At 45.5% G+C, this 22545-nt stretch overlaps 1 protein-coding gene and 1 long non-coding RNA gene across 4 annotated transcripts in view; one reads left to right on the forward strand and one right to left on the reverse strand.

The window, feature by feature from the left end:
* LOC307212094 overlaps positions 1-22545 on the reverse strand; it is a 317636-nt gene that overhangs the window by 278955 nt on the left and 16136 nt on the right. The gene's annotated exons all lie outside the window — the stretch shown is intronic.
* Positions 1-22545, forward strand: part of HHAT (hedgehog acyltransferase) — a 187175-nt gene that overhangs the window by 148914 nt on the left and 15716 nt on the right. Inside the window, exon 12 of one of the 3 annotated variants that reach the window (XM_079968802.1) lies at positions 9644-10192. The exons of the other annotated variants lie outside the window; for them this stretch is intronic. Within the exon in view, the coding sequence (XP_079824928.1) occupies positions 9644-9729 (86 nt within the window). The 3' untranslated portion in view covers positions 9730-10192. Of the gene's footprint in view, positions 1-9643; positions 10193-22545 lie in introns of those variants that run through there. 3 annotated transcript variants of the gene reach the window in all.

Consider the following 22545-nt stretch of genomic DNA (forward strand, 5'->3'; position numbering starts at 1 on the left):
GAACGGACCTCCGGAACGAATTAAGTACTTAATCCCAGGTACCACTGTACTTAATACTAAGATAGCAAAGCTGGAGAAAGTATGTAAGTGGCTGTTCTTGGATCTGTGAGCTTAGTAAATGAGAACAAATGAGAGAAGAAGGAAGGAGGGAGGGGGAGCCTTCAAACATCACAGAGAAGACAACCGCTTGACTCCACTGTAGTGGCAGCTGCCCCCTGCAGCACCAGAGACCACTTGGGAGACGACAGGTCTGAACATCCTGGCGTGTCTCGCCTGACATGCATTGTAATATGGCATATCAGAGACTGGAAACTAATTGTACCGGAGAGGGAAAGGTGGAAAGAGGTTTGCTTCTTTAATGTCATGAAATGAATGCGCAATTCATATGAGCTCTTTCTTGTTCGTGTTGGGCAAGGTTTGGAATTTTTTAATGAAAAACTCCATAGCTGCATAAACCGTGTTGAGGTTGCTTTTGCTATTAGTGTGCTGTCTTTTTTTTTTCTTTTCTTTTTTTTTTTACTGGTTCCCCAACACTTTCAAAATTCAAAATATGCCTACTGGTGATCCCTGTTGAAACCAACTTCTGTGTGCGGAAAGGAAACACAAAACCAGAAAACACAGTGGATATAAGGAACTACAGTTTGGGTTTAATTCCAGGCCAATGTGATTGGCAATGTTTTATCACAGCCGACAGGTATCTCCTGTGCAAAACATAGTTAGCACCCCATGTTCAAAGAAGAGGAGTGATTAGACATGTGCCAGTTTTATTTGCTTTAAAAGCACTGTATTCAGAAACATGCATTATCTTTCAACATTGCATCGTTCTTGATGATTGCTATACTGAGTGTCAAAAAAAATGAAGGGATTCAGAAGCAATCAACAAAGATAATGAATGTTTAGAAAAGAAATAGCATATGAGGAACGCTCAGCGGTAGCCTGCCCAAATCTTGCGCTGTGATAACAAAAGGGAAATGTCAGGGGTAGCCTAAGACATATTCTGTGTGGGGCAAAGGGCCAGATGGTGAGGAGGAAGATAATGATGAGTTGCTGGGTTGTTATCCCACCCTTGCTTCCGAAGGAGACCAGGGCAGCGAACAACAAGACAATAATAACAATATTGAAGTAGCTCCTTGAGGGGAATGGGGGTCTCCTAATGTCAGCACCCTTAAATAACAGTTCTCGGGATTCTTTGAAGGAAACCATGACTGTTTAATGTGGAATGATACTGCTTTAACTGTAGACTACAGATGGGAACTTACTGCGGGTGAAGAATATGTGCAGTAAAAAGGTAAAGGACCCCTGACAGTTAAGTCTAGTTGCATACGACTCTGGGGTTACGGCGCTCATCTCGTTTTACTGGCCGAGGGAGCCGGCGTTTGTCTGCAGACAGTTTTTCCGGGTCATGTGGCCAGCATGACTAAGCCGCTTCTGGTGAAAGGGCCCCATTACCTTCAGTAGCTTAAAGGTAAAGGTAAGGACCTGACCATTAGGTCCAGTCGTGACCGACTCTGGGCTTGCAGCTCTCATCTCGCTTAATTGGCCAAGGGAGCCGGCGTTTGTCCGCAGACAGCTTCCGGGTCACGTGGCCAGCATGACTAAGCCGCTTCTGGTGAAACCAGAGCAGTGCACGGAAACGCTGTTTACCTTCCTGCTGGAGTGGTACCTATTTATCTACTTGCACTTTGATGTGCTTTCAAACTGCTAGGTCGGCAGGAGTTGGGACAGAGTAACGGGAGCTCACCCCGTCGTGAGGATTCGAACTACGGACCTTCCGATCGGCAGTGGTTTAGACCACAGCGCCAGAAGAATGTGTGCAGTAGCATACAGTTATTTCTGAGTGGTCTTTCCTCTTCCAGGAGATATATTTTGTTACACCAAGATAGCTCCTTAATTGCAAACCACTGTTTCCTTGACTTTCTGGTTTCATTCAGAAAAGAATAGAAATCATATGGGCACTCAATAATTATTGCTTTATTCTCACAAGACAATAATGCATTCAAATGAAGCATGGAGTTTATTTAGATGCAGGAAGAGTGAGAGGCAATTTCTGGCATAGTTGAGAAAATATATTTACTGAGGAGGTGGGCTTCCGGTAGAGTAAGATGTGATCATGCCTTTCCCTACCTCAGCTCAGTCCTTGCATCCTGCCTTAGCAAGAAAAAACCCACACACTTTAGGATGAAGTTTTATTGCTTTGGACATAACATCTCTGCTTCTCTAAATTTCCATAAAAATGAAGCTGTGGAGTCGCGTCTGTTGACTCTGTCGGAAAGGTTTTTAATTCTCATCCTTCTTTTCCTTGCTGATAGGCCAAATGAAAATACAGGGTCTTCAGCTTTATCATCAAGTTTGTGGTCTGAATGATAAGGCAAAGCTAAAGGAATAAGAAATGGAAATACACAGGTGTTGGTGCGGTCAGGATTCTGGGAAGAGATATGGGAAATAGTTTTGACTAATGCATGTGTAGTCAATGAATGCTTTACATTCACCCCCACTTCGTGAAGGTTGGCTCTTGAACAAGTTTGATGCATATGTTTTGGGTTTGGGTTAATTTTACAAGCCTGTTTCAAGGTTGACCTGTTCCAGCCTTTTCACATACTTGTTTAGAAATCATATCTACAGTATGTACAGTTACAATTGTCCTATTGCGTTAGTCTGAGCAGGTATTGTGAATGTTCCTGTTCAGGGAATCTAGACATCCATGCCTACAGGATACTTCATTCCACCCCACCTTATTCTCTATCCCTCACCCCCCTCCGACAAATATTGAAGTTCCACCAAGCATACTGATACACTCACCTTGTGAAAGGATGTTGCCATTTTGGTTTCATAAGCATCCACACGGTGAATGAATTCACTATTAGTACTTAGTTAAAGGGACCCCTGACAGGATGGTAACCAGTGGCGTAGCGTGGGGGGTGCAGGGGGGCCGGGCGCAACATCTGGGGGGGCGCTCGCACTCGCAGCTCTCTGCCCCTACCTGGCTCACTCAGGTTAGGGGGCACAAATTACTTGCCTTGCCCCGGGTGCTGACAACCCACGCTACGCCACTGATGGTAACAAAAGTTATCTGTTAGTCTTTCTTCTGATAGAATCAGTTTGGGCCATTATGAGTGACCAGGGGGAAATAGATGCTGGCCTTATGTGCATGGGGAAATGTGCATTCACGCAAGGGCATTTTACGTATTTTCCTGAGGAGCGCCCCTGTACACCTGAGTTTAAAAAGCCACATGAGTTACACTTAGGAAAGTTGTTTGGGTACTGCTTTTTTAAGTGTCTCTTTCTAATTTGAGAATAGAGGTGCCTCATAGGAAGCTATTTGTAGAAATAATAATAATAATAATAATAATAATAATAATAATAATAATAATAATAATTCATACTTATTAGCCGCTTCTGTACAAAAAAATGAAACTCAAAGCAACTTACAAAAAATTAACGTTGAAAACAAGTATAAAAAAAATCCTAGAATACACAAATACAAAATACACAAACTCTACCCTGCTCTGCTAAAATTAAGATCTAAAGGCCTGGGTGAAAAATAATGTTTTTGCCTGGTGCCTAAAAACAGCTACTACTGAGGACAGCATTCCATAAATGGGGCCACCACTGAAAAAGGCCTGTTTCATGTCACTACAGGAGAAGTTATTTACATGAAAACAATTTCCATAATCAACCTTTACAAAGCATTGGATTCTAAAATAACTTAGAATCATAGAATCATAGAATCATAGAGTTGGAAGAGACCACAAGGGCCATCGAGTCCAACCCTCTGCCAAGCAGGAAACACCATCAGAGCGCTCCTGACATATGGTTGTCAAGCCTCTGCTTAAAGACCTCCAAAGAAGGAGACTCCACCACACTCCTTGGCAGCAAATTCCACTGTCAAACAGCTCTTACTGTCAGGACGTTCTTCCTAATGTTTAGGAGGAATCTTTTTTCTTGTAGTTTGGAACCATTGCTCTGTGTCCGCTTCTCTGGAGCAGCAGAAAACAACCTTTCTCCCACCTCTATGTGACATCCTTTTATATATTTGAACATGGCTATCATATCACCCCTTAACCTCCTCTTCTCCAGGCTAAACATGCCCAGCTCCCTTAGCCGTTCCTCATAAGGCATCGTTTCCAGGCCTTTGACCATTTTGGTTGCCCTCCTCTGGACACGTTCCAGTTTGTCAGTGTCCTTCTTGAACTGTGGTGCCCAGAACTGGACACAGTACTCCAGGTGAAGTCTGACCAGAGCAGAATACAGTGGCATTATTACTTCCCTTGATCTAGATGCAATACTCCTATTGATGCAGCCCAGAATTGCATTGGCTTTTTTAGCTGCCGCGTCACATTGTTGGCTCATGTCAGGTTTGTGGTCAACCAAGACTCCTAGATCCTTTTCACATGTACTGCTCTCAAGCCAGGTGTCGCCCATCTTGTATTTGTGCCTCTCATTTTTTTTGCCCAAGTGCAATACTTTACATTTCTCCCTATTAAAATTCATCTTGTTTGTTTTGGCCCAGTTCTCTAATCTGTCAAGGTCGTTTTGAAGTGTGATCCTGTCCTCTGGGGTGTTAGCCACCCCTCCCAGTTTGGTGTCATCTGCAAATTTGATCAGGATGCCCTTGAGTCCATCATCCAAGTCATTGATAAAGATGTTGAATAAGACCGGGCCCAAGACAGAACCCTGTGGCACCCCACTAGTCACTCTTCTCCAGGATGAAGAGGAACCATTGATGAGCACCCTTTGGGTTCGGTCAGTCAGCCAGTTACAAATCCACTGAGTGGTAGCATAGTCAAGTCCGCGTTTTACCAGCTTCTTTACAAGAATATCATGGGGCACCTTGTCAAATGCCTTGCTGAAATCAAGGTAGGCTACATCCACTGCGTTCCCTTCATCTACCAGGCTTGTAATTCTGTCAAAAAACGAGATCAGGTTAGTCTGACACGACTTATTTTTCAGAAATCCATGCTGACTATTGGTGATCACAGTATTCCTTTCTAGGTGCTCACAAACTGTTTGCTTAATGATCTGCTCCAGAATCTTCCCTGGTATTGATGTCAGACTGACTGGGCGGTAATTATTTGGGTCCTCTCTTTTCCCCTTTTTGAAAATAGGGACAACATTTGCCCTCCTCCAGTCTGCCGGGACTTCGCCTGTTCTCCAGGAATTCTCAAAGATGACTGCCAGTGGTTCTGAGATCACATCTGCCAGTTCTTTTAATACTCTTGGATGCAGTTCATCTGGCCCTGGAGACTTGAATACATCTAAACTAGCCAAGTATTCTTGTACTATCTCCTTAGTTATTCTGGGCTGTATTTCCTTTGCTGAATCATTTGCTCCAAATTCTTCAGGTCGGGCATTGTTTTCTTTATCGGAGAAGACTGAGGCAAAGAAGGCATTGAGAAGTTCAGCCCTTTCTGTGTCCCCTGTTTGCATTTCACCATCTTCTCCTCTGAGTGACCCCACTGTTTCTTTCTTCTTCCTTTTGCTACGAACATACCCATAAAAGCCTTTTTTGTTGCTTTTCACCTCTCTAGCAAGCCTGAGTTCATTCTGTGCTTTAGCTTTTCTGACTTTGTGTCTACACGTGCTGGCTATTTGTTTGAATTCCTCTTTGGTGGTTTCCCCCCTTTTCCATTTTTTGTACACATCCTTTTTTAATCTTAACTCAGTTAAAAGTTCTTTAGATAGCCACCCTGGCTTCTTTAGGCACCTTCCATGTTTCCGTCTCATTGGTATTGCCTGAAGTTGTGCTTTTACTATCTCCCTCTTAACAAACTCCCAGCCATCATGAACTCCCTTTCCTTTTAGTATTACTGTCCATGGGATCTCACCCAGCACTTCCCTAAGTTTTATGAAGTCGGCTTTCTTAAAGTCAAGAAATTGAGTCCTAGTATGCTTGGCTGCTCCTTTCCGCTGTATAGTAAACTTCAGAAGAGCATGATCACTCGCGCCTAATGATCCTTCCACTTCTACCCCACTAACCAGGTCATCAACATTGGTTAGGACCAGATCTAAAATGGCTGTTCCTCTTGTTGCTTCTCCCACTTTCTGGACAATGAAGTTGTCTGCAAGGCCAGTGAGGAATCTGTTTGACCTTATGCTCTTGGCTGAGTTTGACATCCAGCAAATATCCGGGTAATTGAAGTCCCCCATTACTACTATCTCCCTTCCTTTTGCATGCTTGGCCATCTGTTCCAGGAAGGCATCATCTATGTCCTCCGTTTGGCTTGGGGATCTATAGTAAACACCCACAATGAGGTCCCTGTTATTCATCTCTCCCTTAATTTTGACCCAAATGCTCTCACTTTGGCTTTGAGGTTCTAAATCTTGGATCTCTTCACAGGTATACACATCCCTGACATATAACGCCACTCCTCCTCCTTTCTTGTCTGGTCTGTTTCTCTGAAATAGATTGTAACCCTCCATTATTACATTCCAGTCGTGGGACTTATCCCACCAGGTTTCAGTGATGCCTATTATGTCATATTTAGTTTGCTGTACCAAGAGCTCAAGCTCATCTTGTTTATTTCCCATGCTTTGCGCATTAGTGTACAGACATTGAAGTCCATTAATCATTCCCCCGTGTCTCTTATTTAAGGATTTTTTCCTCCCACCACTAGGTCTGCGTGCTGTTTGCTCCATTTGGTCTATGACATTTGGATGATCATGTTCATCAATTGATAGACTCCTACCTTCAGGAGCACTGTCTTCCTCCCCCACATTAGTCAGTTTAAAGCCCTCCTGATGAGGTTTCTGAGATTTTTGGCAAAAACATTCCTCCCAACCGTTGTGAGGTGCAGCCCATCGCTTGCCAGAAGTCCATCTTCAAGAAACTGCAGTCCGTGATCTAAGAATCCAAACCGTTCCTGTTTACACCATTTGCGAAGCCAGCTGTTCACTTCCACTATTTTTCTCTCTCTCCCTGGGCCACGTCGTTCAACTGGGAGGACAGATGAGATGACAATTTGTGCATTTAATTGCTTCAGTTTCCTGCCCAGAGCCTCATAGTCTCTTTTGATCTTCTGGAGGCTATTGCTTGCAGTGTCATTGGTTCCCACATGAACCAAGAGGAAGGGGTATTTGTCAGTGGGTTTTATGATTCCTTGTAGTCGTTCAGTTACATCTTGGATCTTAGTCCCGGGGAGACAGCACACTTCCTGAGACATCTTGTCAGGCCCACAGATCACTGCTTCTGTTCCCCTCAGTAGGGAATCCCCTATCACCACTACACGCCTCCTCTTAGGTTTGGTCGGGGTTCTTCCGTGATCTGTCCGTTCCAAGGTCGCCTGCACATTCCCTGAGGACTGACTTTGCTGCTCGTCTTCATATACCTGATCGACTGTAACGAGGGAGAGATCCTCAAATGGAGTCTGCTCTTCGTCTTCCATTCTAGGAGAGAGGACCTCAAAGCGATTGTGTATTTCTAAACAATCAGAGCGAACCCTGGGCCTCCTACTTCTTTGAGTCACGTTTCTCCATATATCTGGCTCCTGTGTTGGTGAACTAGCCTCCTTCTCAGGGGAGTCCCCTGTCTCCTCCTTGGTGGAGACGGTGTGCTCTGTTGCTTCCAAGAAGAGCTCCAGCTCTCTAATTCTTTGGAGCGTAGCCACACGTTCCTCCAGTTGCTGGACTTTGTCTTTTAAGAGGGCAATCAACATGCAATGGCTGCAGGTAAAGCTGCCTGCAACCTTTGGCAAGATGGCAAACATTGTGCAGGAACCGCAGGCGACTGCAGCTGTTCCCTCACTCTCCATCTTGAGAACGTGTCGTTGGGGCTGGCTACAGTGGTCCTCCATCATAAGAAGCGTGCAGACAGGACAACTAACTCCCCCCCAAAAAAACCCTAGGTCTCCCCCAACAAACGTTTGAGACTAGCTCCCCTAAATCTAAAGATAGATAGGACAGCTAATCAGCCACAAGAAACACACACAGGAGAAAACCCTTTTTGCTCCTTCTTCAGCCGCTGCCCTACAAGCTCTGATAAGCTCCTCCCACAGCTAATCACCTACCTCAACAGAAACCCTGCCCCCTCTGACCTTTGCACAGGGAGAACAGCTAATCAGCCACAAGAAACACACACAGGAGAAAACCCTTTTTGCTCCTTCTTCAGCCGCTGCCCTACAAGCTCTGATTGTGTCCTACTTGACACAATCAGACCTATGAACAGGGAGCTTTGTTTTAATATAGGCTTTCATTAAAATGGGAAGCAAGACAGGAAAGAGGAGCTTCACACTGTTTTCCCCCTCTCTCCTCAGTATTTCAACTTCCTTGATTTCTTTCTTTTTTTCTTTTTTGTGCAGCTTGCATTGTAGATACCAGCTCAGCATGGAACAATCCATGCTCTGGTCATATTTAACTGGAGATAGGTAACAAACAGATTTCTCCACTGTCTGCCCAAATATCAGGCCCAATTTCTGAGTTCTTGTCAACGTGACGTTGAGGTCTCCCAGGGCACCGTATCTAGGGAGCTTCCTTGAAGATCACCAGCAACATCTCTGTCAGTTCTTTTGAACAACTGTCTGTTTGGGGGTTTACTGAGAAGCAGAAAATCAATGTTAGCTTTGGCTCTTTTTCTTTTGGAAAAAGTGAAGACAGCTAGCAAATTCAAAACAACCTCAAAAGTACCGTATTTTTTGCACCATAACACTCACTTTTTTCCTCCTAGAAAGTAAGGGGAAATGTCTGTGCGTGTTATGGAGCGAATGCCTGCGGGTGGCGGGGGGGATCTGCTTTATTCGTGAGCAGAGGATCCATGGTTCCCCTTCCTTCCCTCCTCCGTGGTTACAAAGCATGGATCCACATGGATCCTCAGGATTTTTGCATTGGGCTACTCCAAACTCACTGTCAGATCACGTGTCTGTGGCTACAGCATTACCCACAAAAATCATATATCCACTATTTCGTTTAGAATATTTTTTTTCTTGTTTTCCTCTAAAAACTACATGCGTGTTATGGTCTGGTGCATGTTATAGAGCAAAAAATACGGTAATTTCCTCTTGGCTATGTTGATGATCTTTGCCTTGCAGTTTTCTAAACCAGGGTTATGCAAAAGAAAAAGAAAAAAAGATCAAGATCTACTGGTAGATCTCTGGGCGATTTGCAGCAGATAAGCAAACTCATAATTGTTTAGAAGCAGCATTTTTTTTAAAAAAAAACACATTATTTTTTTCTAAATTAAGAAAGGCTGGGGGGAAATCAGGAGTAGATTTTTCTATAAAAGCACCAAGAGTTCAATTCTGATACTGAAAAATCCCTGGGCAGAGCGACCTCCCAGTTCCTTAGATGCCAGTTTGTATCCATGCCACTGTTTTCTATCTGTCTCTTAGGTTCTGGTAATAAACAGAGTAGATCCCTCAAGACTGAAATGTCTCCACTTCTTTCCTACTTCATTGAGCTGGTCTATTTGGGGGCACTGCTTCAAGCTGCTTGCCTTTTGACCTATAACCAGTCATGAGAAGGCTCTTCCTGCCACTGGCTCTGGCTTCAGCTACTATTAGCCCCTCTGCCTACCAGTCCCAATGGATACTCTAGTAACGAGAGGATATTGGGGAAGACACATAAGACTCACGGCTACACAGGGTTCAGATTAGGGTTGGGTGGCCGTGCATCTTGCTTGACAGTGGACAGTAATCTATTTCTCTATTACAAGGCCTGTCCTGTGGAAGCAAGGTTTTAAACCCTAAGAAAGGAGAGAGAGCAGGGCTTTTGAAGCTGCCCATCAGCTTGCAGACTTAACATACAGAATAAGAGAACAAGAAGAACATACGTTTAGAGAAGATTGGAAAACGTTCGTTGAATATATGGGCGGAAATTGTGTACCCATGAAAACGTTGGCAGCATTAATTCAACAGTGTAAATAGGTTTTGATGGATGTAATAATGGAATACTGAATGGTTTAGTTTTCTTGTAAAAAATGCAGGCGTTTATGATATGCAAAATGAAGCATGGAAAGAGGAGAAGGGAAGTCATTGATATTTTAAGGATGTTTAAATGAGTATTCTTGATTGTAAAACAGAAAATTTAATAAAAAATTATACAAAAAGAAGTTGCCCCTCAGCAGTTAGTACCTTGATTAGCAGGTGGTGAGGTGGATTGGGTTTCTGTTTAAATTATAGTCCAATTAAAAAGTGATTATATTATTTTGTAATCTTTGACTTTAGAGATATGCTAGATATATGGAAAGCTTGGCACATGAATAACACAAGGGGGAAACCCTCTTTGAATAATACTTCAGCTACCTGGGATAATCTGCTCATGTATATTTATGGGAAAGGTCCATAGCTCAGGGGCAGAGCATCTGCTTTGCATGCAGAAGGTCCCAGGTTCAATCCCTGGCAACTCTAGGTAGGGAACACTGCCTGACACCTTGGAGAGCCACTGCCAGTCAGTGTAGACAACACTGAGCCAGATAGACCAATGAGTCTGTTTAAGTGTATGTTTTATATTTGCATTTTCATATCAATTAGCATATGCAAATTTTACACAGATCTGTGCCCACTTTCATTATCTGTTTTGGCAGTCTGCAAGTGACCACGAGAGATTAGAGCAGGGGTTCCCAAACATGTGTTTCATAGACCACCAGTGCTCCCCAAGCTGGTGGACCACAGCTTTTCTGTAAAAATGCAATTAAAGATCATGCAGCACCTAGCACAGCACATTACATTTGCTACAACGGGCTGAAAAATCACTGAGTGGTTTGCCAAGACCCTCAACAGTTTTCAACCATGGAGGGTGGAGTTTGAGAACACTTGATTTCAAAAGTGATGGCGATCATGAAAGTAAATGTTGGCGCCTGAGGATGTCATTATCTCTGAAATCCAAATTTTCACCATCCTCTTTCTGTCCTCCCAAGCCTAAAATTGATGCACAGCTTCCTTCTCTTGCCCCCTAGACAGAGGTTGGAACTGAAATGGGGTGGGAGGGGGCACCTGAGAAGGTTGAAAGCTGAAATATTTTCCATTGTCTCTGTTTTTGCTTTGGATTTTGCATGGCCAGATTAAGATCCTAGGCCTGGATGGATTTCCAGTGCCCTGGACAGGGATTTAGTTTAGTGATTCAACTGTCCTATTGCAACCTGTGGCAGATGATATTTTGAGTCCATTCATGGGACGCGCGAGAGCTTGTTGCTTATTCTTCCCATGCTGTCCAGAGGAGATTAAAAGCTTGCCTCTTCTTGATGAGTCACTGTAAGATGAAGGGGGGGGGGGGTTTGGTGCCGATTTTAACGTCCTTTGTAAATTAAAATCCGTAGGGAGGAACGGAGGCTTTGATGTTTATTATGCCATTGGAAATCCCACCAGCTGAAGACCAGAACATTATGCCACACCACTTCAGTAACATGTGTGTCAGTGCTTTGACTCACGACTAAGTAAACATAGCCAGGAACTGCACATCTGGGTATACTTGAGCTCTGGTGGCTTATTGCTTTATTCATTGGTTTATTTTGCATACATAAATATTCATGCAGCGCTGGCTGTTGTGAATTGGCACAGTGCTGTATTTAAGCACACAGCTGGTAGCCGTAGGCAAGAGAGAGCAATAGGCCGCTAGGTGAGTGGACTAGCAGAGGAGGAGTGGAGCACTCTGTCCAGCAACAATAGCAAGCCAAAAGAGGAAAATGTCCTCTTCTGTAGTATCCAGCGTGGGAATGCAGGGTACTTTCTGCACCTCTGTTTTCGGATGGGATTCAGTCACACACCAGCAAATTCAGTTTATGCTGTTATAGTTGGTTGGGAGGTTGTGCAACAAACCCACTTTCCCAAAAGGCTGGCCTTTCTGAGATAAGGAAAGGGATGGGGAGCTGCATTGGGAAGTGTGGGATAACACATTGGACATCATCTAACCTCCCCTCAAACAAACCATAGAATTATAGAGGGACCCCAAGGGTCTTGTTGTCCAGCCCTCTGCAGTGCAGGAACTAGTGGCTGGAGTGGGCTTCTGGAGGAAGGGACAGAGGTCTCCATCTGGGCTGGTCGCGTGGGTTACCTGAAAGGCAAGGTCCAAGTCCGGTCTGTGGTCAAAGATGCAACATGGAGGCAGTCCGTAGTAGCTGAAGTGCAGGGCAGGGTGTCGGGTGAAGCCAGGAACAGGCAAGCAAGCAGGGAGCCAGGGCGGGTCAGGAGCTCAGGCAGGAAAGCAGGACAGGGTTCAAGCAGGAACTAGCAACCAACAATGTTGCTCCTGCAACTTGGGGCTGGCTGGCCATTATCTGCCCCGAGGCATAGGGCAGCCCCGATCCTCAGGTGACTCGCCTCTCCTGGCCTAGAGGTGAGCCCTCCTCCTGTGGGAACTCAGTTCCCTCCGCCTCTCTGCCCTGAGCCTCTGCAGCTCAGGAGAGGCTGGAGGGTTTCCAGACCTCAGCTTCCTCTGACGGGGCTGAGAGTGGAGCACCTGCAGGCAATGGGTCCTCCATCACCCCAGGAGCCAGAGCAGACTCAGCTGGTGCCTGCACCTGAGGATCCAGCACAGGTGAGGACCCTTCAGGCTCCAGCTCCAGCCACGGCTCAGCTGGTTTTGGAGGTGGGAATCCTGTGCAGGCTGGGATCCCTCAGGTTCAGCATCTGAATCCCAGGCCATCCCATCCTAGGACAGCCCACAGCAAGGACTAGTAGCTTTTGCCAGCTTATTTACCACTCAAATTTGCAAATCTGAAAGTAATGTGAAGGTGGAGTTGTTGCTCAAGAGGAAGTACTGTATTATTTATGGCTACCTGTTGCTTTTTTTAGACCAAGTCCTGCTTCCCCTTTTCTTCCCCTTTGACCTCTTCTGTAGCTTGTATATCCTGTAGCCTTTGCTGCCATATTTGTTGGGCAGGTGGATCTGCCACATTACAAAATGAGAACTGAGCAAGTGCTTGCTGCTGTTCCCTCTGCTTGCCAGTTTGAATATTCTTGTTTACTGGCAACCTCTTGAGAAGTGTCCTCTCTAGACACAGGAGGTGTATGCCCAGAAGCTAGTTTCTAATAATACAGCAAAACATGTTGCTCTCCTTTATATACTCCTGTGCTGTTTGTGAGGGTGGATTCTGCTGGCAGTGCAGAACACACTTAAGTCATGGTATGGGGACCTTTTTAGTGGGAGCAATTGTCAGATAAGGTGTCCCTCCCCCCACTTTAATTACACAAATTGAAGAGAGGGAAGTGGAACCATTTTTACCACTTAATCCTGCAAATACACACATGAGTTTTGCCTGCTGGCTTCTGTATGAAATTCCTGCTGTCCCTCATTAATTCAAGGCCAGCCATCCCTATTAGACTGGAGGATGGTAGGGAACATCACAGTTTAGTAAATGCAAGCAAGGCCAAATTTAAATAAATCACGGTTAATTACAAAAGCTTCAAGAAATGTGATGTGCTGGAGAACAAAATGGTAATATTTCTCTTTCTCTCTTCCCTGGTTTTAAATAAGATTAGTGTTGGGCGGCCAGGTGCTGGAACGATGGCCTTGGAAAATGCTCAGAGCCTCTGCTAAAAAGGCTTTCTGTTTTCTAAATCACCTTTGTTTGAAGTATGCAGTTACTTTCAAAATTAAAATTAGCATTGAAATATCATCTCGCATGGGGTAGGAAACTGATCACAGTTTGGACACATTAAGCCCAAATGCGTTGAAAGAAGAAAAAAGGCTAAAAATGAGCTGAATTGGTAATTCTTCCTCGTAAAAGGACTCCCTTGACAGCACAGGTCCCTGGAATGAGGAGGGAAGGGGGACTGAAGCCCCTCCCGTTAGTATGGAAGGCAGAGGGACAGCCCCACCCTCCAAAATGATCAGACAAAAAACAAAACAAAAAACAGTTGGGGCTGATTTTACTGTTCCATAAGTGATCCATAATGTTTACTTTGGCCAAGTTGTTTGTTATATTTCTTGTATTTATTATTTGCCCGCTCTTTAGGTAAAGGTAAAGGGACCCCTAACCATTAGGTCCAGTCATGGCCGACTCTGGGGTTGCAGCGCTCATCTCGCTTTATTGGCCGAGGGAGCGGCGTACAGCTTCCGGGTCATGTGGCCAGCAGGACTAAGCCGCTTCTGGCGAACCAGAGCAGCGCACGGAAACGTCATTTACTTTCCCGCTGGAGCGGTACCTATTTATCTACTTGCACTTTGACGTGCTTTTGAACTGCTAGGTTGGCAGGAGCAGGGACTGAACCTTGGGAGCTTACCCCGCCGCTGGGATTCGAACCACTGACCTTCTGATCGGCAAGTCCTAGGATAAAAGGTGCTTGGCAAATAGGCAGCATTCATCTCCTCCTTTAACAAGTAGTTGGTGGGGCAGAGGAACTTACCCAAACTCTGGTAGACGTGCTACTGCTCCTTACCTGAAAGGTGAGGGGCAATGAGGCTGTGAGTTTGGTGCAGTGCAAATGCAGCAGCAGAGTCAATCTGACATCCCTACCGGTACAATTGCACTGCCGGTACAATTGCACCTTGCTCTTCTCCCTCCTGGTCAGCATCAGCAAGATCAGGGAAGAGCTTCCACCCCACCATGCCATCCACTACTGACTTGAACCCTCTGCTCCCACCTTACTTTACAAACACATCCAAGCTCTGTGCTTGACAGCTAAAATTCTTCCCCGATTGGCTGACTAGAGAAATGCCTGTCTATCATAGCAATGGACAAGGTGTTATAGAGGGATGTCCTTCCTATGATATATGGATACATGTATATAGATACAGTGGTACCTCGGGTTAAGAACTTAATTCATTCTGGAGGTCCGTTCTTAACCTGAAACTGTTCTTCACCTGAGGTACCACTTTAGCTAATGGGGCCTCACGCTGCCGCTGGGCCATTTCTGTTCTCATCCTGAAGCAAAGTTCTTAACTCAAGGTACTGTTTCTGAGTTAGTGGAGTCTGTAACCTGAAGCGTCTGTAACCTGAGGTACCACTGTACAGATATAGATATAGCTGTGGCTCCCTCTGGAAATGCGAAACACCTCTAGATTTTTGGACTTTAATCTGACTCGGTGTCTCGACTCCTAGCTGATGAAGAACAAAGACTCAAAGGAGGATTCTTTCCAAAGGCTTTAATGTTTAGATATGCAAATCGCTGGTTTGAGGCACTTCAGCCAATACACATAACCCAAAATACAGCTGCAACAAAGTCAGGTGCTCTAACTGCCAAAGCTGTAGGGCAGGGGTCTGCAACCCGCGGCTCCGGAGCCGCATGTGGCTCTTTTACACCTTTGCCGCGGCTCCGGGGCGGATACTAGCGAGGGGAGGAGGCGCATTGTGCACCCCGACACTCCCCACTGTGGCGAGCACTGTACTGGCTGTGACGTCGCATGGGGGCGGTGCGTGCATTAGTCACGCACCGTCCCGACGTCACCTACCCGCCCGCCCGCCCGCCCGCCTGCCTGCCCGCTACATTGTAAGAGGCATGTACGCTGGTCACTGTTTTGAAGGGGAGTGAAGAACACACACACAAAAAGGTAACTTGTTAATTTAACGTTTATTTCTATGAGGAGGAGTAATTCTGAGGGGTCAAACAAATAATAAAAAGTGACAAAAAAGTTATTTTTATAATGACGAGTTTTGCGGCTCCCAGTTTTTTTTTCTTCGGAAACGGGTCCAAGTGGCTCTTTTTGTCTTAAAGGTTGCAGACCCCTGCTGTAGGGGTTGATCGAATACTACCACACACTCCTTGCTATCTTATATATAGCATTGGAGTTGCCCCAACTTAGTGCAGTAGGCATTTCTGCAGTCTCTCACTATGCCTAGTAAGCAGAAGTCTCTGTGCCTTTGTCCTTTGGCTCCTCCTACATCTAGGGGACAGGGCAGGTGTCTGCCTCCTGAGAGGTGCCTGAGGCTGAGGCAACATCCCCCTATGGAAAGGCAGAGCTACTCCTAGTATCTGAGGTTGTCGGGGTGGCTAGTGGAACAGGTATCATGGAAGTGTCAGAGAAGAAGAAGAAGAAGAGTTTGGATTTGATATCCCGCTTTATCACTACCCGAAGGAGTCTCAAAGTGGCTAACATTCTCCTTTCCCTTCCTTCCCCACAACAAACACTCTGTGAGGTGAGTGGGGCTGAGAGACTTCAAAGAAGTGTGACTGGCCCAAGGACACCCAGCAGCTGCATGTGGAGGAGCAGAGACACGAACCCGGTTCACCAGATTATGAGTCTACCGCTCTTAACCACTACACCACACTGGCTCCAACAGCTGTGGAGAGGGAAGCGGGAACAGAAAGGGAGGTGGGGCTCATGACTCTCATTGTGGAGACAAAATGAGAAAGCAGGTTGAGGAAACCTAATGCCCTTGCCACCTAATTTCACATGTGGGAGACTTCAACTCTTACTTTGCATGTTTTCATTATACAAAATAAAGTTCCAGGGTCTCAACCCCTGCTCATATTGACCTCCAGAATCTCTTCCAAAGGAGAACAGGAAGGAGGACTAGCATACTCTTCTGCTCTCCGCCTTGGAGGCCAATCCTAACTCCCCCCAGCATAGAGTAAAAGGTAAAGGGACCCCTGACCATTAGGCCCAGTCATGGCCAACTCTGGGGTTGCAGCGCTCATCTGCTTTATTGGCAGAGGGAGCCGGGGTACAGCTTCCGGGTCATGTGGCCAGCATGACAAAGCCGCTTCTGGTGAACCAGAGCAGCACACAGAAACGCCGTTTACCTTCCTGCCGGAGCGGTCCCTATTTATCTACTTGCACTTTGATGTGCTTTCAAACTTCTAGGTTGGCAGGAGCAGGCACCGAGCAACAGGAACTCACCCCGTCGCGGGGATTTGAACCCCCGACCTTCTGATTGGCAAGTCCTAGGCTCTGTGGTTTATCCCACAGCGCCACCCGCGTCCCCTCAGCATAGAGTAGGCTAGTCTTAAAAAGTTACTTATGTGTTGCAGACATGCTAAGATATTTGGAGAAAGGGCGAGTTAAAATAACACTGCCGCTCTTAAAACAAAGGAGAAAAAAATTAAGAGGATGGCGTAATTCAACTGTATAAATGCATTTTATGGAAATGTGAAGGCTGGCCTCTGCAGACTTTCTTATCAGACAGACACTTGCATTTATTACGCAGGCGACTTCTGGTAATGCGGCTCTTTGAAGGAAAAGGTCAAGTGCACACTGGTGGTGGTGGTGATGGTGTGTTTTTTAAAATGCTAGAATTAGAAAGATAAGCATATATAATAAATCACAAGAAATGATCTGGGGAGAAATATTGCAGCAAATGCTGTTTATTTCAGGCTCCTCTCTCTCTGAGGGGCAAATATGATGCTAAACACACAGCAGTGTTTGCATAACAGTTTGAGGCTGCCTCCAACACTGTTTTGCAGCTGTCACAGCACCTTGTAATTGTACTTTTATTTCCAGCGCCTACACAGCACAAAGATCCTGTATTAAATCCAACTTGCTGGCTTTCTTCTGCAAAGCTCTCTAAATGCTTTAGATAGTGTGCATGTATCCTGGCCATCTCTGTTTAGCCAAGAGCTGTCTATTCATAGTGGCCTCTCACCTGCCACCCTTCTGCTCCTCCATCTCTCAAGCACCACCAGGGATGGATGAACACAGGCTGTGTCCTGACAAGAGCTTTCTAGCCATTTGGATTAGCCATTGTGTAGCCATCCTTGCTCACAGTATGTGGCTGTTGTTCTTAATACCCATCAGGACCAGCCGGGGTTGGGTAGTTTTTCTAACCCTCCAAGGAAAGGTGAAACGAACCCACAGAAGCATGACCACAGCTCTGCTCATGAGTGTATATGTATGTTTTGGTGTAGATGTCAAGTTCTGAGCTCCAACTGAGCTCCTCTGCCATTGGCCAGGCAGCCAAGGTTCACACCTCACTCCCTTGAAGAACATCAAAGCAGGAGGAAGACCAACCTTTTCCCATCCATCAGCCAGAGGAGGAGTAACTACAAGGAGTTCTGTCTCGCCACCAGGAAGAGGACTATGCTACAATGAACAGCTGCCCTTGGTCCACAGAAGCGAGGGGAGGCACACTCTGGCCTCTGCTGCCATCTGGAAGAACAAGAGCCACTGGATTTATCGTGGCCTGTTCACAACTCACCACTTTGCCAAACCGATTGTCCTCTTCTTCATGAGAAGTGAGCAAAGGAGGAACTTAAGAGTGCTGCTAGATCAGGCCAAAGGGCCTTCTGCCCCAACAACCTGTTCTCAAAGTGGCCAACCAGACTCCTGCATGAAGTCCACAAGTGGGATCTGAGTGTGACATCAACTTTAGAAGTATACTGGGGAAGAGCCACAGTTCAGTGGGAGAAGATTTGCTTTGCACGTATTGACTCTCTGGCTCAATCCCTGGCACAGATGCTGCATAATTTTGAGAGGGCCTGGCTCCTGCATTGTGTCCCTGATTGTGTCTAGTATCCGTTGACAGCCTTCTTTTCCAAGCACTTGTGTAATCCTCTTTTAAAGTTGTCACTACCTGTTGTGGGAGCAAACTCCATAGATGAACTATGACATGGGTAGGCAAACTAAGGCCTGGGGGCTGGATCCGGCCCAGTCACCTTCTAAATCTGGCACATGGACGGTCCAGGAATGAGCATGTTTTTACATGAGTAGAATGTGTCCTTTTATTTAAAATGCATCCCTGGGTTCTTTGTGGGGCATAGGAATTCGTTCATTTCCCCCCTTCAAAATATATTCCAGCCCCCCTACAATTTCTGAGGGACAGTGGACCAGCACCCTGCTGAATAAGTTTGCTGACCCCTGAACTATGCGCTGTGTGAAGAAGTACTTTATTTTGTCCGTCCTTTCAACATTCGTCTTCATTGGATAGGCCCAGGTCCTAATATTTTGAGAATCCAGGGCATAGTCTCTCTACAGAGACATCTGCACAAGTTTCATTGAGTAGAGCAGGGCAGGACCAGCAGTATAGGCCCATGGCCCCCTTCTCCATTTGCAGGCTCTAGGCCTTGAGAATTTGTGGCTGTGTTTAAGCACATTACAGTCGCTGAGCAGCTCTGCTTGGTGCTTGTTCATCCAAGTGCACAAAAAGTGAGAGAAGGTCTTATCCTACAGCAATGGTTTTCAACTTTTATAAATTAAGGGAACCCTTTTCCTGTTGTGACTGTTTCTACTGATTTTTAGAATACATAGCTATGTTTACAGATGGAGGGGGGAGGGAGAGTAAGAGAACATTGATTTTCCACTTACATGACAATTACAAGTGCATAACATTTGCTAAATAGAGAGAGGTTTCTTTATTCACAGCAGTAATTAAAGTCAAATCAGATTCATTCATGCAAAAATTTCCCCTGATACTGAGAGTTGGTTCGTTATACATCTTGCAACTGGCCTCCAAAGATTTTTTATTTTTTATTTTTGTAAACACAGAAGGAGAGCCATAATATCCCTAGAGAGGCAGAAGAATTTGAGAAACTAGTTACAGTGCAAGGCAAAAAAAAGGAAGATCTTTATTGGAAACTTAGTAAGCTCCATGGTATTTCTGTTCAGCTCTCAGTTTTAGGGATGGATGAATCTGACAAGTTAAGTTTCTCTTGTTTTCTCTTTTTCTGCTCTTCAGTTCTCCAGACTTCCAGGCCAGCTTGCAGTTTTTTTAAAAAACAAGTACTCATTAAAATTCAGCAGCATTTCTCCAAATATACAAATCTTCGTATGCAATTTTCCTTAATATACACATTTTTGCAGTTATTTTCTATAGTATAATGTATAATGGACTCGATGGCCCTTGTGGTCTCTTCCAACTCTATGATTCTATGATTCTATGTATTTTGGTATACTATTTCTGCTATCATATGCATCTTTATTTAGAAACCATATTTACATATTATGCATGTGTAAAGGCTGCTTATGCGTAGCCAGCAAGTGCTGGTCTTGGGAGAGGAGAGGTAAAACCTGTGCAGGACTCAGGCTTGCTGTTGTAAGAGACCGAGGCTGTAATGTTACTTCAGCAACAGTCTTCCTTAGGCTGAGCCCTGTATAGGAGCAGAAGTTTACAACTACGGGTACCATATACTGCCTGTTCCGCATTTTTAAGAACTTGATTGTTTAGTGTGGCAGCAACTTTGGAACTTCCTACCTGTTGAGATCAAGCAGGTCCCTTCACTCTTTTTGGCACCTGCTACAAACATTCCTGTTTAAACAAGCCTACCCAGATGCTGAGAAAGTTGAAGTAATGTTAACAGGTTTTAATATTTTACCATTTGTATGTTTTGAATTAGGGTCGTGAATTTTTCTCGATTTTATGGTTTTCGTCTTTTTTTTTAAACTGCTTTGAGTTTGTTTGTTTTTTACAATCAAGCAGTGCATAAATTGTATTGATTATTTTGTATTAGAGAGAGGGAGGGAGAATAGTTTTCTCGACTTGCATTCTCCCCCTTCGCTGACAGATGCTGTTTCAGTTAAAGGGACTCCAACAGTCCCCCCCCACAAAAAAAAAAACCAGTGGGGGAGGCTCTGATTGAACCAGAGCTTCTGCAAAGGAGTCCAAAGGAGGACAGCAGTGTGATATCCTCTCGCCAGAGGGGCCTGGCCCTACAGGCTTGTCTTGCAGACACACTTCAGGCCTGGCCTTGTATGCAGCTCCCTTTCTGACTCCGAGTCCTCACCTCGTTCTTTAGAGTCTGATGCCAGAGTCATCTCAATCTGGACAGATTCTCCCTACTGCTGAGAACACGGACACACCCACACACCCACCAGCAGCCCCCTGGCTGAGAGATGGAACCAGAGACTTATTCCCTTCTGTAGTGTCTGGGCTACACATTATATAAAAGAAACCATCATATTGGCACAAGTGGTCATTTAATACTACTGAGAAGGCACTGCGCTGGAGTAATGAGATACAGTTGAGGAGGGAGAAAGGTTGTTTTCTGCTGCTCCAGAGAAGCGGACACGGAGCAATGGTTCCAAACTACAAGAAAGAAGATTCCACCTAAACATTAGGAAGAACTTCCTGCAGTAAGAGCTGTTTGACAGTGGAATTTGCTGCCAAGGAGTGTGGTGGAGTCTCCTTCTTTGGAGGTCTTTAAGCAGAGGCTTGACAACCATATGTCAGGAGTGCTCTGATGGTGTTTCCTGCTTGGCAGGGGGTTGGACTCGATGGCCCTTGTGGTCTCTTCCAACTCTATGATTCTATGATTCTATGATCTGACTCATGTCCTCTCCATAGTTGTTCATGAGAGGTAATTTTGGTGGGTGAACCTTTTCTCACTTCCGACACACGGTAATCTGACAAACTATTTTGTCATATTTTCCCTCTTGTATTAGGGTTATAAAAAAAGGTACCCACCCGCTGTTGTAAAGTAGCCTTCCTGACCTTGGTGCCCTCCAGATATTAGGGTTGGGGGGCATTAATGAGAGTAGTACTGGGGTCAGCAAACTTTTTCAGCAGAGTGCCGGTCCACTGTCCCTCAGACCTTGTGGGGGGCCGGACTATATTTTTTGGGGGGAAATGAACGAATTCCTATGCTCCACAAATAACCCCAAGATGCATTTTAAATAAAAGCACACATTCTACTCATGTAAAAACATGCTGATTCCCGGACTGTCCGCGGGCCGGATTGAGACGGCAATTGGGCCGGCCTACCCATGGAGTAGTACAGTGGTTAGTACCTCGGGTTAAGAACTTAATTCGTTATGGAGGTCCGTTCTTAACCTGAAACCATTCTTAACCTGAGGTACCACTTTAGCTAATAGGCCTCCTGCTGCCACTGCTCCACCACCGCACGATTTCTGTTCTCATCCTGATGCAAAGTTCTTAACCCGAGGTACTATTTCTGGGTTAGCAGAGTCTGTAACCTGAAGCGTCTGTAACCCGAGGTACCACTGTACTCCAAAAAACCTCGTTGAGGCTTTTGGGAGTTGTATTTTTTTTAAAAGCACCTGGCTGGCACCATGTTGCCAAAGGCTGCTCTAAACTTCACCCTCTGCTGTTGGAAACCCTCTGCTGTTGGAGTTTCCATGTTGGAAACTCCAGCCCTGGTTTCCCTGGGTGGTTTCACCCAAATATGAGACTATCTGATGGCAGCTCCAGTGTACAGTTTGAGGATGTGACGGCGAGAGCCACTGTGCAGCCTGACTTTTATGCGTCTGCTTCTCTGGTTGCAAAAAGAGAAGGGAGGAATCAGGCTCCCGCACTCGGCTGCCGTGGGCTGAGGTTGTGGGAGGCAACGCTGAGTCACTGGTGCCATTGCTCAGCCAGGTGCTCCGACGTTTCTGATCCAATAAGCTGAGAGGGGAGCAGGTGCTGTCAGTTGATGAACCAGAGAGATGCCTTGGCAGGGATCACGATGCACTGAGCAGCTGGCTGCAAGGAAAGCTGCTTGCGGAAGCCTCTCTGCGCCTCTGGCTGTGTGTGCTGAGCACCTCGGATCTCGCTTCCTTCCCAGCTATCTTTTCCAGATGAAGCATTTCATTAGGGAGCAATAAGGGGGAGCAGAAACGGTGGTCTCCTTCCCGAGCTGCATAGCCACAAGATACGGGAACAATCCAGTCTTTTCAAATTATTTGCAGCACCCAGCTCAGTTTTCAAAGTGGTTAGGGGGCAGCCCAACAACCAAGGAGGAGGCATTCAGGATCATTCAGGCACTGTTGTCAGGGAAGACATTTTATTCCACCTGGGTTTAAAGGCAG

Source organism: Podarcis cretensis (genome assembly GCF_951804945.1).
Source record: "Podarcis cretensis genome assembly, chromosome: 3".
Taxonomy (NCBI): Eukaryota; Metazoa; Chordata; class Lepidosauria; order Squamata; family Lacertidae; genus Podarcis; species Podarcis cretensis.